General features: G+C 40.2%; 1 protein-coding gene across 1 annotated transcript in view; it reads left to right on the top strand.

The window, feature by feature from the left end:
• SLC38A9 (solute carrier family 38, member 9) overlaps positions 1–16,141 on the top strand; it is a 34,764-nt gene that overhangs the window by 7,724 nt on the left and 10,899 nt on the right. Inside the window, exons 8-12 of the mRNA XM_009081873.1 lie at positions 863–1,060; positions 3,995–4,102; positions 7,494–7,600; positions 14,192–14,305; positions 16,125–16,133. Of these exons, the coding sequence (XP_009080121.1) occupies positions 863–1,060; positions 3,995–4,102; positions 7,494–7,600; positions 14,192–14,305; positions 16,125–16,133 (536 nt within the window). The remainder of the gene's footprint in view (positions 1–862; positions 1,061–3,994; positions 4,103–7,493; positions 7,601–14,191; positions 14,306–16,124; positions 16,134–16,141) is intronic.

The raw sequence follows: 16,141 nt of genomic DNA, 5'->3' as shown, positions 1-16,141 counted from the left end.
TGTGGAGGGTGGCTGTTGAGTATTGTAGGATGTCAAAATTTAAAATGATGTTATAAGAACAGTAAGACAGGTTTATATTTCAACACAAAACTTCATAGGCATGTGTTAGAAAAATCAAATAAGCATGTTTTTATCAAGGGACCTTATTGTTTGATTGGTTTTGTCCCAGTCACTTCCTCAGGTGCTGCCATTGATCAGCCACCATGTGACAGGAGTGTAATGTTCCCGTTCAGCAGTGTTACAGGACCATATCTGAAATTGCTTCTGTTGTACTGTCCAGCAGTGATGTACTTGCATGGCACCAAGATGGCAGAGTGTTTTGGTTCAATGCATGAATTGTAGACCTGCCAGTTGTTACAGTAGCTTCTTGTCATCCTTGGTTTGTGTGTTTTTAGAGCAATGTACAGTAATTCAGGCTCTCCTATACACAGATGCACTTCCATCTTAGTTCATATGATCTTACTGAAGTGTGTAGGGACAGAATAGGACGTGAGGGTGCATTGCTATGACTTGATTCCAGCATGTGCACAAAGGCAGTGTACACACCTAGTTATAGGTACGTGACCTTGAAAGCTGGTCCTGTGCCACAACTTGGGCTTCAGACAAACACAAATCTTTGCTGTGCTCAGCTGGAAGAACTGTAACACTATCAGATCAGAGTACAAAGTGCCTAGTAGTGAAATGTTATCAATGAACTCCTGATAAAAAAACCCCAGAAGTTAGGAACTTAGATGTCAAACATTGCTGTTGAGTGATCTTCAGTTGGTAAAACACATCAGAAATTATGGAATCTTGGCTGTGAATATTCTGTGTAACTAAAACCCTTATCATCTGAAGATATTTGTCTTTTCCTTTCTTCCAGTCATTTGTCCAAGTGCTGCTAGTGGTCAACCACCACAGAACAGGAGTGTGATGTTCTCTTCTGGCAACAGGACAAATTTTGAACTCTTCGAGGACTGGTGGGACAAATCAAAAACAGTACCATTTTACCTGATTGCTGTTCTTCTACCCATGCTAAATCTGAAGTCTCCATCCTTCTTTGCAAAGTTTAATGTCCTAGGTAGGTAACAAATACTATTAAAGCATGGTTTCATTGTGACTAAAATGTATAGAAGACAGTGAAAGCTAATCCAGTGAGTAGAATCACTTAGGTTAGAAAAGACCTCTGAGATCATCAAGTCCATCCATTAACCTGGCACTGCCAAGTCCATCACTAAACCATATCCCTAAGGGCCACATTTACATATCTTTTAAATAGCTCCAGAGGTGGTGACTGACACTTCCCTGGGCAGCCTGGTCCAATCCTTGACAACCCTTTCAGAGAAAAAGATTTTCCTCATATCCAATCTAACCTCCCCTGACACAGCTTGAGGCCATTTCCTCTTATCCTATCACTTGTTTCTCCTCCCCTTCATACAACCTCCTTACAGGCAGTTGTAGAGAGCAATAAAGTTTCCCCTGACCCTCCCTTTCTCCAGGCTGTACACCTTCAGCTCCCTCAGCTGCTTCTCATCAGACTCATGCTCCAGACTCTCCACTAGTTTCATTGCCCTTCTCTGGACACTCTTGAGCACCTCAGTGTCCTTTTTGTCAAGGGGCCCAAAACTGACAGTATTCATGTCACAGGTGCAGCCTCACCAGTGCTGAGTTCAGGGGTACAATCACTTTCCTACTCCTGCTGACCACATTATTTCTGATGCAAGCCACGATGTCATTTGCCTTCTTGGCCACACTGCTGACTCATGTTCAGCTGCTGTTGACCAGCATTACCAGGTCCTTTTCTGCCAGGCAGCTTTCCAGCTGCTCTCCCAGTGTTTTGCTGGCAGCCCCTATTGTGCCTCAAAATGGTTGGTTGGTTGGTTTATTAATCCCACAGGCTTTCTATTCAGCTTTACTTGAACCTTACAGTTAATAGGGAGTTAAATTTTCTTCTCTTTGCTCTCTTGATAATCCTGTAAAACAAGTTCCACTACATTTGCAACAGATTTTCCCAAATGATGGTACACATACTACACTACATTTGATGCATGCTACCTTGGCATAATGAAGCATACCCTTCCTCACCTGAGATACATGTCAAAACAGGTAGTTCCTTCTAAAGATTCATTTGTTCTGACCTGGAGTAATTTGCTGCCAATGAGTCGATTAATTAGTCGCATCAGTCAGTGAGTATGAACTGCTGCTCTACTTTCTCCCAGATGCAAATACACTGGACTATTCTCTGTTACAAGGGCAACAGTGATGCCTTCTTGCTTCCATGTCTGGAGGTAGAAGACCAAGGTGGGTGGGGTTAGTAAAGTGGGTAAAGCAAGTGAATGATGGGTGGAGTAGGGCACAGTTTATGGAGTAGGAGAGGTCTGAGGGCGTGGCATTGGAGCCCATGAAGAAGAGAAGGGGAAGGTAAATGAGGATCAGAGAGCAGGTTGAAAAAGTTGGAGATGTACTGTAAAGCCTGTAGTGGACAGAGATTTGTGAGTCTTGTTTGTCCTCTATTCCATGGTGACACTTCATTAGAGCTTGGATCTGCTGTTGCTGGAACTACTAAATGTAAATACTGCACAAGAGTTCGAGTGCTTTATAGTGCTTGTGTGTGAAAATGAAGGGTTTTCTATAGATAGATCTAATAGTAGGAATAAAAACCCCTGAATATTATTTCTCATAGCTTCATAGGTTATTATGCAATTCAGAAGCTATTTAAATTTGCCTTAATTTTTGTAAACCTTGAAGTCATATGACAAGAAAAAATGGAAAGCATTTTTTGCCATGTTTAAATTTCTCAAAGTAGAGAACTTTTACCTATCTTTATACACACAGAAATCTAAGTCATTAGGAAACTACAGAATATTTTAGCTCTTAAGCTGATCTTCAAGTATAGAACCTTTCATCTTCCTAATTTCTTGACTGTGCTGCATGTAATCAAATGATGATGTCTTCAGTTTATTTTTCAATCCTGCAGATATTGCGAGAGTAAAATGATGTCTGTCTAAATGATGAATTCTAAAGTGTAAAAATGCTGTTTCTTTGTCTTTACTTACTTAGAACCTGTTCTCTGATGACTGGCAGCGTTATTAGCCAGGAAGTGCATTGCAGAGCCTTCTTGTTGCTCAGTGTCCTCCAATTTTTAGGTAGTTACTAGTGTGCCCTTATCTCTTTCAAATGACCCAAGACAAGATCGTGTGCTCTGCATCCCACATGTAGACACAGCAAGACATTTATACCCACCTGTGATCTTACTTGTAGTTTTCTCTCTGTGCAGCATACTGTTGGATGCCTCTGAACCAGTGACATGGAATCCAAATCCAGTGTTACGATCAAGGTTATCCAAGGTTATGATTAAGATAAGGTTTTCATCAGTACTGATCAAATATCATTATCAGTTTGTAGCTCACAGTATAAAGTTCACAACTGCAGTAAGTGTTCATATTTCATTAGACTGTTTGGTTCAAAAAGTCAGTGACTGAAGGGGCATTGTAATAACTGGAGTACTGTGACCAGCTTTGTCTCAGGTTAGGTTAAAATCCTAACAGCTGAAGCTGGAACTGATCTGTTCCTTGCTAGAGGCCTCCCTACCTGCTCAGCAGTAGGCATTATTAGGGTACTTCTTCCCATGTCACTAGTTCAGGACCTGGAGAACATTAAACATGCTGAAAGCTTACGTTGGGTGCATGTGTGTTACTTTTTCTCTCTGACCTAGAAAGAAGTAAAGAAAAAATTGAGACTGCCACTAAGAAGGAATACCAGCCCTGACTGTTTGGGCTACTGGTAACTAGTTGCATGGAGCAGAAATAGAACACTGTATTAAAACACTTTCCACTGCATCTTGTGTTCAAGAGGTGTCTGGATCTGGTGCTGGGTGATATGGTTTAGGGGTTGCAGTAGTAGTGCTAGATGGACAGTTGGACTGGATGATCTTGTAGGTCTCTTCCAGCCTTGATGATTCTTTGATTCTATGATTCTATGATCATGGTGTTTATTTGGCTCTTGTCTTTTGCAGGCACAGTTTCAGTTGTCTACTTAGTTTTTCTGGTTACAGTAAAGGCTGTTCATCTGGGAATGCACTTGGAATACAACTGGTTTACAGAGAATGATTTTTTTGTGCCAGGTAAGATGGTTAAAATGTGGTAATGAAATGTATATATAATGAGTGTTTGGTTTTTTAAAGCAATTCATGAATGACTTTCTCATTCATCTTTTAACATCTCTGTGACATAACAAAGTGAGGAAATGCTGTCTGATGTTGCATGTAGAGGAAGGATCCCTCATGACAGAGTGACAAGGAATCCCTTTCCCAGTGGCATTCCTTAGTTAAGAGATAGTATCAACAGTGGAGAAGAGGAGCAGTGCCTATCAGAGGAATGTCAAACATGTATCATGTGACAGGCAGCTTGCCATAGTCCCATTTCATCCATATTCTAAATTCTGGTTGCACCATTTTCAAGTTGTGCCTGTTTCATAGCAGTTAAGACTGACTGATAAAGGCGCTTTAAGTTCCACACACAGAATCTTGCTTAAATGAAATAGCTCATTCACCATAATTTACAGGTACAGTTTTCCTGTACTGTCTAGTCTATCTCAGGTTTTAGGCCATAATCTTAGCTCTTCTCTTTCAAACACCCATTAGCTCACCAGTATGTTTTTCTTTGCTTGAATGTTGTTTGGTGGCTGTTTGTTCTTTCCAAATCACTGTTGCACATTACTCTGTGAGATGTCATAGTTATAAACATTTGGTATAAGCATTTGGTATTCCATGGACAGGTAGTCTAAAGAGATGCGTTTCTTGTTTTAGGAGGCCTGGAATAAGAGATCCAGGGTTAGGTCATAGCTGGTTTTTCCTCATCCTTTACAACAGGAAAAATTGTTTGCCACGTTAGCTCTGTGGAGCTGTGTCCGGTACTATTGAGTAGTATCACTGCTTCTGTTCTTAGAAACAAGAGTATTTTGTCCTTCTTTAAAAGTTTCTTCTTTACTTAAAACAAAATGCAGGGATATGCACCTTCTTAGGGTTTCTTTTTGTGGTTTGTACATTTTTAGTTTCTTAGTCACAGTAGACATTGAGCTAAAGCTTACACATGGGTTGTAAATTATTCCTAGGTCAAATAATGTAGACTTGGAGAAAACAAGGATAACTTAAAACATTAGGATGAGTCTTGAATTACTGTAGCAAGATAGAAATCAAAAAAGACACACCAGAGTTGTTTGTGTTTCATGTTTCTAATAGTCTGTGGAATTATGGTAACACACTGTGGCAACAAGAGTAACAGCTCAGTGAGTAAACTACAGATAGTAGTTAGTTGAGTAAAGTTAGTGATACGAATTCAACTGATTTATGTGTTTTCACATCACAGTTGCAGTGTCCTTGCAACTACTTACTCTGTCTTATACCACTCTGGGTTGATTGATCTCTCTAGTTGAACTGAAATTATCTGCCACAAAAATAAGCAGAATAAACAACTTAACTAGTGTATTGCATGTATGCTTGACAAGGGATATGTGCATTAGAAAGAATCAGTATTATCCACCTCCCAGCCTCTAGCTGTCATCAAACCCGTTTGTTCATTTTTCTGTAACTGCTGAAGGTTATTCCTTCCTTATCTCAGCCAGGCATTCAGAACTCTGCAGATCTGAATGCCAAGAAACAAATGAAAGGCTATGTGAAACAGTTTCTTCAGCTTGGTCACATTATCAAGGAATAAAAAATTATTATCTTCTCTGAGTCTTCAAAGATAGACAATTTTTGCTGAGTGACTTTGTGCAGGAACAAAACAATTGGATTATCTCTCTTAATTTCTTGAGAATCTTCCTGAATATTACAGCATAAGTACAAACTTAGAGACAAATGTAGATAGTTCTGAAACAGTGCTGTCTATGCTATCTGCTTTCCTCTATCACTGCATTTACTTCTTGGCAGCAATTTTAGGCTAACCAACAGCTTTTGTCTCCAGTGTAAAAATTTGGATTTCAAAGCACTGGATAATTAGCATCTGTGTTAATGTCCTAATTTATTTGGTGTACTACTATTCTTAATGCTGTCGGTAACTTGAGCATGTGCTGCACATCAGATAGACCACAGTGTTTGGTTTTGCTCCATTGTGAGCGTGGAATCATGGTTTTAACCTAAACTGCCCCAGCAGACAGTCTTCAACTGCTCACATGTCTGTGGACTCTTCTAAGGGTCCAGGAGAAAATCTGCCCAAACTGTGGTTTGCTAGCAAACCCACAGGAACCAGAAACCAGCCTAGGAAAGAAACCAGGTCTTTAAGCTGCTTGAAGTTCATGTCCAAGATCTGTTAAGCAGTCCTAGTGTAAAATGAGTTACAGCGCAACACATACGCCACTGGTCACTTTGAAGTAGAGCACTCAGTGGTTGGATTATTTTGGCAGTGTGACTAGTGCTGCTTGCTAGGAGATAGATGAAGCATGTAGCTAATGCATACAAATCCAGCTATGACTGATCGTTGCAGTGATGGGGGAATGTAGTGATCAAATATTCTGAACCTGTCAATTTGCATTTAATTATTGAGATTAAAGTAGTGGATGGAAAACAAGCCCAAAAGCCGCTTGCACTCTCAGTTCTATCAGTAGCTCATCATGCTAGTTAGGTATTGAAGATACAGTGAATCCAGACCTAGGGTAGGCATATTCTTTCAGCTTGGATGAGCCCTTCAGTAGTTTCCTGGGTTGTGTTTACCTTGCTGACTTCATTGCACGTTATAGAAATCTGGTTTATATGTGTTTGCATGGAGCTCTCTGTGGTTTGATCTCTAAGGGTTTGTGAGCCTCTGAGTGTTTTGCTATACTACTGGATAGTTTCCAGAAACTGAGCTAGCTAAGGGATGTCTGATGGCTGTTAACACTCTAAAGAATATATATATATATATTCTTCTATAATGCCAACTCAGATGGTGCTTTAGTCATATCACATGTTGGTGAATTTTGGTGAGTTCCTAGACCATTTGCAACACTTCCAGAAACACAATCTGGTGAACTTAAATCTTTCAAGTATTAAAAGAAGCAGAGCAATGCTGTTCCCATGGATAGTAATTTTTCCTCTGATAGCATAACTGACTTCTTAACAACAAAAGATGCTCACAGGGCAAATGATTCCTTTCCCCCTTCTCCCTGTTCAGGAACCAGTAGTTACACAGGCTTAGTGCTGTCAATTCCAGCCTTAGAAATGCATTCCAGTTTTTTTAAAAAAAGGCAGAAAAAATTTTATGTGTAAATCCTAGATTGGCCTAATAACCATTGCTTGTTGGGGTCTATTGGAGAAGCCTTGCTGGAGAGAGTTATATAGTAACCACTGTCTTCATGCATTTTGTAGATATTTCATGATTAAATGTCTGCATTGGCTACGGTGAAAGATAGATTTTTCCCTTTTCAATATGAAGGTTTGTGTTTCTGCCAGTATGCTCCACAGCAATGTATGTCCTCTGCATTTTGGCATTGTTTGTTTGCAAAGAAGTATCTGATTAACACTTTTTTTCTTCTCTTAGAGTTTAGAATTCTGTTCCCTCAACTCACAGGGGTTCTAACACTTGCGTTCTTCATCCACAATTGTGTCATCACACTTCTTCAGAATAACAGGAATCAAGAAAACAATGTAAGTAATTTTGCAACATTGTGCTGATTTGCATCTATATTGCTAGGCAACAGTAATTTTTTCCTGTCTGTCTCACTTGAAATCGATCCAGGGACTGTAATAGCTGCAGAAAATATAACTCAGTGTTGTGATTTGATAAAGAAAAAAGTTTTACATTCCTTTCACTGGCTACAGGGCAGTAACAGATGCATTACAAATTTATTCAAATGAAAACCTTGAGAAGTGCCCCGGACCTACTTGTGGTCAGGCTGGTATTAAATGGTCAGATTGCACAGGAGAGGCAGAAGATTTAACAACGTTGCAAGGCTCTAGTAAAACTGACTGGTTTTAGAGTGAAAAATGCTGGAGAACATTGAGTGCAGGACTGATTTTAGCGGAGTCCAGAATAATAGTTTTGAGGTTTAGAGAACAGCTTTTCTCAGAGTTGCTTCAGTAGTTTGTGTCACAATCCAAGTCAAGGTCCATAGAGAAACCTGACGAAATGTAGGAAATCCTCAAAGTTGAAGCCTCGGTTGGGAATTGTTGTGATATGTAGTCTTTGGATTGGTCCTTTGCGCTTGAAAAAGTTACTCAGTGTTCATGCGGATGGAACTTTATTTATTTTTTGCCTCCTTACTTCCCAGGATTATTGTCCAGCTTCGTTGAATCTTAGCTGTAAAGTAGCTAGAATAACATGCAAAGACTTTGAAATGTGGCTGTGTGAAAAATTGGTACAAAATCACAGAATCCCAGAATTCTTGTGATTGGAAGTGACCTCTGGATGCCTGTCCCCCTGCTCAAGCAGAGCCACTGAGAGCCAGTCGCCTACACAACACATTAGATGAAATACATCTGATTTGATTACTTGAAGGTGAAGTGCAGGTTATGTGACAATGCAGTGAGATGACCTTTTGCTTTGGTAATCTGCAGTTACTTTTTTGTACCTGTGAACCCGGACCAGCTTGTGAATGATCGCCTCTGCAACAGAGTCACGATTTCTTCCTCAGGAAAGCTTCTTGGGGTTTATAGGCTTCTCTGCACGTAATTTAACAACTAAAGAATTAGTGGAGCTCTGGAGAAAGAAAGCTAAGTAAGCTTTTTCTCAGTTTCCTTAAGACAATCTTGTGAAATAAGAGAGAAAGATTTCTCTTTATCTGTAGCTTTCAAATTCTAAAGGATTTGACCTCCAGCAATCAGCTCTGTATGCAGAGGAGGCCTAATCGGTGCCATCTTCAAGGTTTTCCTATGTATTTTCTCCCTCCATTTACATCAGAGCAAGCATTCAGCTGCAAAGAGCTGCACCTGGAGACTTCTCCAGCTTACTTTTCCTGTGTTAAGGAGTAAGAAACTGCTGCCTGCCTGCATTTGAATCAGCTTTTCTAATGCCCTCCTTGGAGCTTAAGTCGAATTTCCTAGTCAGCCCTATGGATCCCAAGCCCTCAACAAAACTCACATTCCAGAGGAGCATTCAGATTGCATGGAAAAGACATGACATAGGGCAGGAAAGGTTTGTAATGGGAAAGCAAATCTGTGCATAGTTCTTTTAGGAGTTTTATTTGACTGGAGATTTCTTTCCCTGTTTGTAGCTGCACAGGAAAAAGTGCTTTGCAAATGTTAATGAAGTACCTATGCTCTTGAAGAGCTGTTTTGTGAATATGTCACTAAGCTGCTGGACTAAGTGGGATATTTACATATGTATGGGGTCTCAGCCTCTATCATAAGTCACGGGGTTTTTTTTCTAAGTATTTACAACAAGATGCTTTCTTCTATCAGTATCTCCTGGGGAGATACTGATTTTTCATTTATTTTTGTGGATCGACCTGTTAACATGTTACTTGCATCAGAGTTCTGTGGAAAGGCACAGAACTTGGCAAGCTGGAAAAGCACCATTTTAGTTTTGAACAATACTTGCTGGAACTAGTGGTCATAGAACAACTGGTTTGGGAGGTGGAAAAAAAGTAAGAGAAACAGTAACATTCCTTTTATGGAGTCAGAAATTCAAAACAATAGCAGCTTCCATTCTGGTCACAGGCGTGTATCACTGCCCAAAGCTAAAACACACATGGGTAAGGATTCCTTTGGCTGCTATTCCGGTACAGTGGTGTGGGTGTGAGAAGAGCAGTGCACTGGAGTAAGCCAAATGTCAGCAGCACAGCCTGGAGAAGCCCTGTGAGCACGGTTCTTAGTCTGCAGTTACAAGCTGACCTTCCTGGTCCCATCTCCCGCTGCTGCCTCCTTGTATTTATCAGTGTAAGCTTTTGTACAGTGCTCAGTCAGCTGGTTTGGAAACCAATTGCACAGAAAACTAACCCAGCCACAAAAAGAGTTTTGGGGGGTTTTGTTTGTTGGAGGTTTTTTTCTGGTTCACATCTGTTTCCCTGAGCATCTGTGCAGGTGCTGCACAAGCCCAGACCATGATCTACAGGCATGAATATGCTAGTGCTGTGTCCTCACTGTTGCTGTGGATGTATCTGGGAGAAAGGCTGGGAGTAGGAAGATAGTTTTGTCCAGGTAGTAACTGCAGATGGCATGAAGCTCTGAATGGTTCTTTTCTCCAGTATTGAAACAGTTTATTCCCTGTAAACAGACTGAGCTTCCATTGATGTTGCTATACCACTGGTTTCTCTTTCCAGCCAAAATTATGCACAGCATTATCCATCCCAACAAAGTACTTATGTGCTACCCAGTTAAATTTTATCACTTGCCCTTAATGCTTGAACAGGTAACATCTGTTTTTATGATATGGACCAGAGTCCTGTTGAGATATTACAGCATCTCTCCTTTGAGATGTGACTGGTCTGAAATGGGATGATTAAAAGGTACTTTGGGTGTGATACTATTTGCCAAGCACTGATACAGGCTTCTCCATCCAAGAAGAGAGTCCACAATTTTGCGTTTACTGTGGTACAGAGGAAGAAAGTGAACTAGTTTCTTTTCGGGCATACAACAGGCAAAAGAAGGCCTGGAAGTTGCCTGTTCTTTGCAGTGTCACATAGGAAATATCTGTAGAGCCACAGAGCCTTCACTGTGCTGTGTCCAGCCCTGTAGCGCAGGTCCAACCAGTGCCTGGGTACTTGTCTGTGGGTATGATGCAGTGTCTTGTACTTTAAGAGTTTGTTTTGTTAGCTCCACCTGATTTATCAGATTCATCCTGTTGTTAGGAGGCTGATTTCTTCCTTTGTTCTACTGCTGCTGCCAACCTCTGTTACTCAGGTTTCTGTTCTTCAGTGGCACTTTGTTCTGTGCATCTGACCAGAAAGGCTCCTGGTGAAGAGTAACTGCAGCTAACATAGGTTCTCCAAGTTCCACATCAAATTCTGCCTGTTAGTTCAGATGTACTCAACAAGGGCTTGGCAGGTGTCAGGGTGTGATCCTTATGGACTGTGACCTGCATGTAACCTTTGATACTTCCCTTCCAGTCTCCCCAGGTATTGCATTCTTTCAACTACTCTTTTTTTTCTACATTTGATTCTTAAACTCTAGCTGTGAGGATTGCAGTATTTTATGCTTAGGCAGCTTTCACCACAGTGATGTCCATTCTGAATATAAATGGCTCAAGTACTAAATTTAACAGAAAAATGCAGTTATTGCTCTTACTTATAATTAATCCTTCTGTCTCTTCCCATGTGTTCTTTACTTTTATCTGGAATTATGCTGTCTAAACATTATTTCAAGGACTTCTTATCAACGTATTTAGGGAGTGAACCCAGGTCTTTTGAAGAGTAATGAACATTAATTATGCTTTTTGATGATTGTACATAACTATCTTGTTATGTACACAAACACATGTTCTTGTACAAAGATTACCATCTTATACACAGAATCCTGTGTTCATAAGGGAGCTGGTGGATGTTTGAGAAAAAATAAATTCAGGTTTTCAAGTTACCTTTATTTCTTCTCTTGTAGCTTATGGAAGTAAAAAACCACATACTCATTGTATAGTGACAGCACCTGAAGAAAAGTCTGTTGTGTTACATGCTGTAAAAATACATCATCAAAATTATCTCAGCACTTAGTTTCTGTGCAGATTAGAGCATACACTCTTAAGAACTCCAGAAACATGAACTGTTTAGTATAATCGGAGTTAATAGCACACCAGCTATCTTCCTTTATTCCTGTGTAGTCCAAAGGAAACAGTAAGAGTTTTATTTCAGATTTCTTGCCCTCACACTTGCCACAGCAAAAACAGTTGGTTCTGGAACCTAGATGCAGGCAGAGTGCAAATAACAGCTGTGAGTTACTGTGCTGTTTTTATGCACGAGGAATACACTTAAAATACCAAATTTAAAGCAGGTTTGGGCAGAGAATGTGCCTTAAGAAAAACTGTCCAAGTCCTGTCTTTAAGAGATGAGAGCCCATGTCTCTCTGCAGAGCTACCTTACCCCCTGGTTAGCCTCTGACTTTAGCAGTTAATAGAAGTTGCTGATAAATACCTGTAAGGAACCTGGATGCTCAGATTTAGTATTTGTAAAATCAACTTTTAGAATCATAGAATCACAGAATTTTAGAGGTTGGAACGGACCTTTATAGATGATCTAGTCCCAACCCTCCCCTGCTCTGGGCAGGGACACCTCCCACCTGAGCAGGTTGCTCAAGGCTTCCTCCAACCTGGCTTTGAACACTGACAGGGTTGAGGCTTCTACTGCGTCCCTTGGCAACCTCTTCCAGTGTCTCACCAGGTGGGCACTGGTACTTTTGAGTATGTAGCTGGTATATAAAAGCCTGTACAGATTCTCATGTCACTGAGGAGAAATGCTGGGGATAATTTAAAGAAAATGCTATTGCTCAGCCGCTGATGGAAGATAATAGTCCGTCCTTGGTGACCAGTACAAGGAGAGTGAAGACTAAGGAAGCATCTTCCATGTGCATTTAACGGCACAGCAGGAGAAGGAGGTTGCAGCTAGAAGTGTGCAGCTGCTGGGGGCTTGACGGCCACCCCGGGGTACACATTGACAGCACACTGATGCCTTTTTCGCATCAGTCTGCAAGAGGCCAATAGTATTTCCCATCAGACAAGAATCTTCTACCCCAAAAATGCTGACGTAATGAGCAAGAGATTCCAGTTCCCTGGCTTCCATCATAACTTTTCTTAAAACTTGTAATCCAGTATTTTATACTTTCCTCAGGGACTGCCTTGCCCTTTCAAGAGCCCAGAGCGGTATAGGATGTGCTTCTTTTGTCAAGAAGATAGTGTAGAGAAGCACTTAGGGAAGCATTTCCAGGCACAGATGTGAGCAAGCTTTGCTCATGCTCAGTGAGCTGGCTGGAGGCCATAATTATCATCCTGGTCTGGAAACAATATAATCCTAATAATCTGGTGGTATGCCTGACTTAGTGAGACTTGCTTCACAGTTGAAGGAAAATTGGGTCATGTATTGAAACATTACTAGTAATCCTTTGAAAACCTGATTATTAGCAGCAGCTGAACAAATGGTTTGCTGTAAGGTAATGAGTGTTTTGTAGTGTAATATAAGCTTATACAGAATATGGTTAGTTAATAACTAGAAACAAATGGTCTCCTTTGATTGATGTAGAAGAGTAACCCACCAAGTGCTTTGCTGAGGTTGCTCTGATGTATATGTCGATCCTGCAGTTTCATAAAGTACTTTAAGAGTTTTGCTGCTTATTTCCCAGTACTAAATGTTTAATTATTTTTGTGTAATTGAAAATGTTTGTATATATTAGGTATTTTATAAATATGGCCAAAATTTTCAGACCTGAACATTGAAGTTTAGGTTTAAATCCATACGTAAGTATGTGTAATATATTGAAATGTGGATTTATGACCCTAGCTTCAGCACTGTCTCCTAAAAACCCTTGATTATTGTTCAGTGCATTTACCTGAGGCATTTATAGACATGCAGTAGTGAAGTGGTAGGCAAGTTTAAACAAAGGAGTCATTATAAAATGCAATGCCAAAAGTAAAGGACATGTATACCTCTGTGACTGCCTGTGCCTTTCTCTTTTATTTGTGGCTTTTCAGGTAATGGTGTACTAGCTATGTCTTCCATTATTACACCATTCATACACCAGAAGCCTGGTGTATTAGTTCTGGTTTGGAGCCAGTGTGACATCCTCTAAAGTTTCAAAGCAGCTTCTTAAAACTTGTCCTTTACCTTATATCTGCAGTTGGGTAGGCTGATTGATGTCTTTGCATGATTTTATTTGTGACCAAAAAAGTTAACATATGGCATTGCTGGGCTTTCTGTCTTTGACAGGTGTGTCTGTGTCCCAAGGCTTTTAGTAGGAATAGGTGAACGTAAGAAAATGGAGGTGGTTTCTTGCTTGCTTTAGTAACTAGTGTGTGTTTGTGCATCCAGCAATAACATCTATTGGCATATTTGTCGGTGCCATTTCTGTATATTGAGAGATAAATAATGCTTGTCTAGCTCCACTTTGGGCTGTCTCCTTGCAGCTGATCTGATTGGGACCAGATATGAAGTCCCCATTCAAGTAGAAAGAAAATAAATGTGTAAATAATAGTGATAAATATTAAAAAGTAATACATATAAAACTAACAGTAATAAATGCAATAGAAATCTTCTCATGAGGTTTTTATTTTGTCTGTTTTGGTGTCAGTGGTGGCCAAAATAAAATCTTGTTTCTCCTCAGGTAAGAGACCTCTCTATTGCATACTTCCTGGTGGGATTAACATACCTGTATGTTGGAGTGATAATTTTTGCATCTTTTCCTTCTCCACCATTATCCAAAGAATGTATTGAACAGGTGAGATATTTTACTGCATCTTATATTTCATAGAATAACAAAATGGGTCAGGTTGGAAGGGACCACAGTGGGTCATCTGATCCAACCACCCTGGTCAAGCAGGGCCATCCTAGAGCACATGATAGAGTACTTTGTCCAGATAGTTCTTGAATATCTACAATGAAAGAGACTTCACAACCTCTCTGGACAATGTGTTTCAATGCCCAGTCACCCGCACAGTAAAGTTCTTCCCCGTTTTCAGATGGAACTTCCTATGCATCAGTTTCTACCCATTGCTCAGCACCACCAAGCAGAGCCTGGCTCCATCCTCTCTTCAGATACTTAGAGACACTGATGAGGTCCAACAGGAACAGGCCAAATTCTCTCTTAGCCTTTTCTCATTGTTGCACTCCACGGGAGTCGTTCCAGGGGCTCCATGTCCCTCTTGTACAGCAGAGCCCAGAACTGGACACAGCACTCCAGATGCAGCCTCACCAGGGCTGAGTAGAGAGGCAGGATCACCTCTCTCGACCTGCTGGCAATACTTCTCCTAATTCACCCCAGGATACCATATTTGTCCTTAACCTTTTAATAAATATGTAGCCAGAAAGAACAGCTATTGCTTCTTGCTTAATGACTCACCCTGGCAGACACATCTGCCCTTTCTAGTCAGTTGGCTAACACCTCGTGGGCACTACCACAAGCAGATGAGTAATGCTTGTGCTGTCTCATTTATACTCATGTATGGTTGCCAATATTTCTGTAGAAAACCCAAACATTTAATAAATACTATGTGAAAATGATGAAGAAAAGACAAAAATGCACAAGTGAACAGTTAAGCCTTTAATTTCTTTAGCCTCTTTAATCCTGAAAAGTTTTTGTTTAGCAGTGTGTGCAGTGACCAATCCCACTCGTTGGGATGCCAGAAGAAGAAATAGAATGTGAGTGCAAGCTTGTTTAGATAGGAGTCCTCACTGCGAGTGGGTTTGGAGTCTAACACTATGGTGAGCCTTGCCAGCAGAGTTCTTCAGATAGCAGCACCACATGAAACACCCTATGTAGGATATTAAACTCTTATCTGCTAATAGGCAAGGCTTATTTCCACACCTTAAGTTGCTACAGAGATTAGAAGTTATCGATTGGCGATCCATTTTACACCAGGTGTTTCATGTCTCTTGCCTAATATTTAGTAATAAAGCAGCATTTAAAAGCTTCTTCTGACTGTAGATTAGTTTGAACTGGTACCACTGTTCAACCATGAAATTATCTTCTGAACTATCTGAAATAACTTCATGGGATGAAATCCACAGTTAAATAACAGATTATGAGTGATTTTGCTCCCGTTTATTTTCTGTAGCTATCATAAATACTTACAAAGCCACTTGTATATTTCTGTGATACTGAAGTCTTACACTACTTTTTCAGATGTTCCTACTTGTGTAGTATATGATCCCTTCCTCATTGGTGTCTGATGCAGTTTTACTTACTTTAGTAACTACATATGATATGACAGGTAATATGAGCATGTGAATCCATCTGCCTAAAAGGTCAGGTGGTCTTTCCACAGCCTGGATTGTTTGAGAATGTGCAGATTAGAAAATAAGTCTTTATTTAATACTACCATTAAAGCTGACATAAGCCCAGTAAAAGTCAAAATCAGTTGGTATTTGGTGGCAGGGCAATTGTAAAAAAAGGGAAAGGGTTTTTCTTGTTATAGAGTTCATTTAGCCATCATTTGCTTGGATTTTGTCCCATTCTTGCTTGCACACAGATATTAAAAGTCAGCAGATACATGTAATCAAGGCACCATTGATAAGTGTAACATTATTTATATGTTTAGAATTTTCTAGATAACTT

Source organism: Acanthisitta chloris, unplaced genomic scaffold (genome assembly GCF_000695815.1).
Source record: "Acanthisitta chloris isolate BGI_N310 unplaced genomic scaffold, ASM69581v1 scaffold3089, whole genome shotgun sequence".
Lineage (NCBI taxonomy): Eukaryota > Metazoa > Chordata > Aves > Passeriformes > Acanthisittidae > Acanthisitta > Acanthisitta chloris.
The sequence above is the reverse complement of the archived record's forward strand: the minus strand, read 5'-3'. Positions and strand labels throughout refer to the sequence as shown.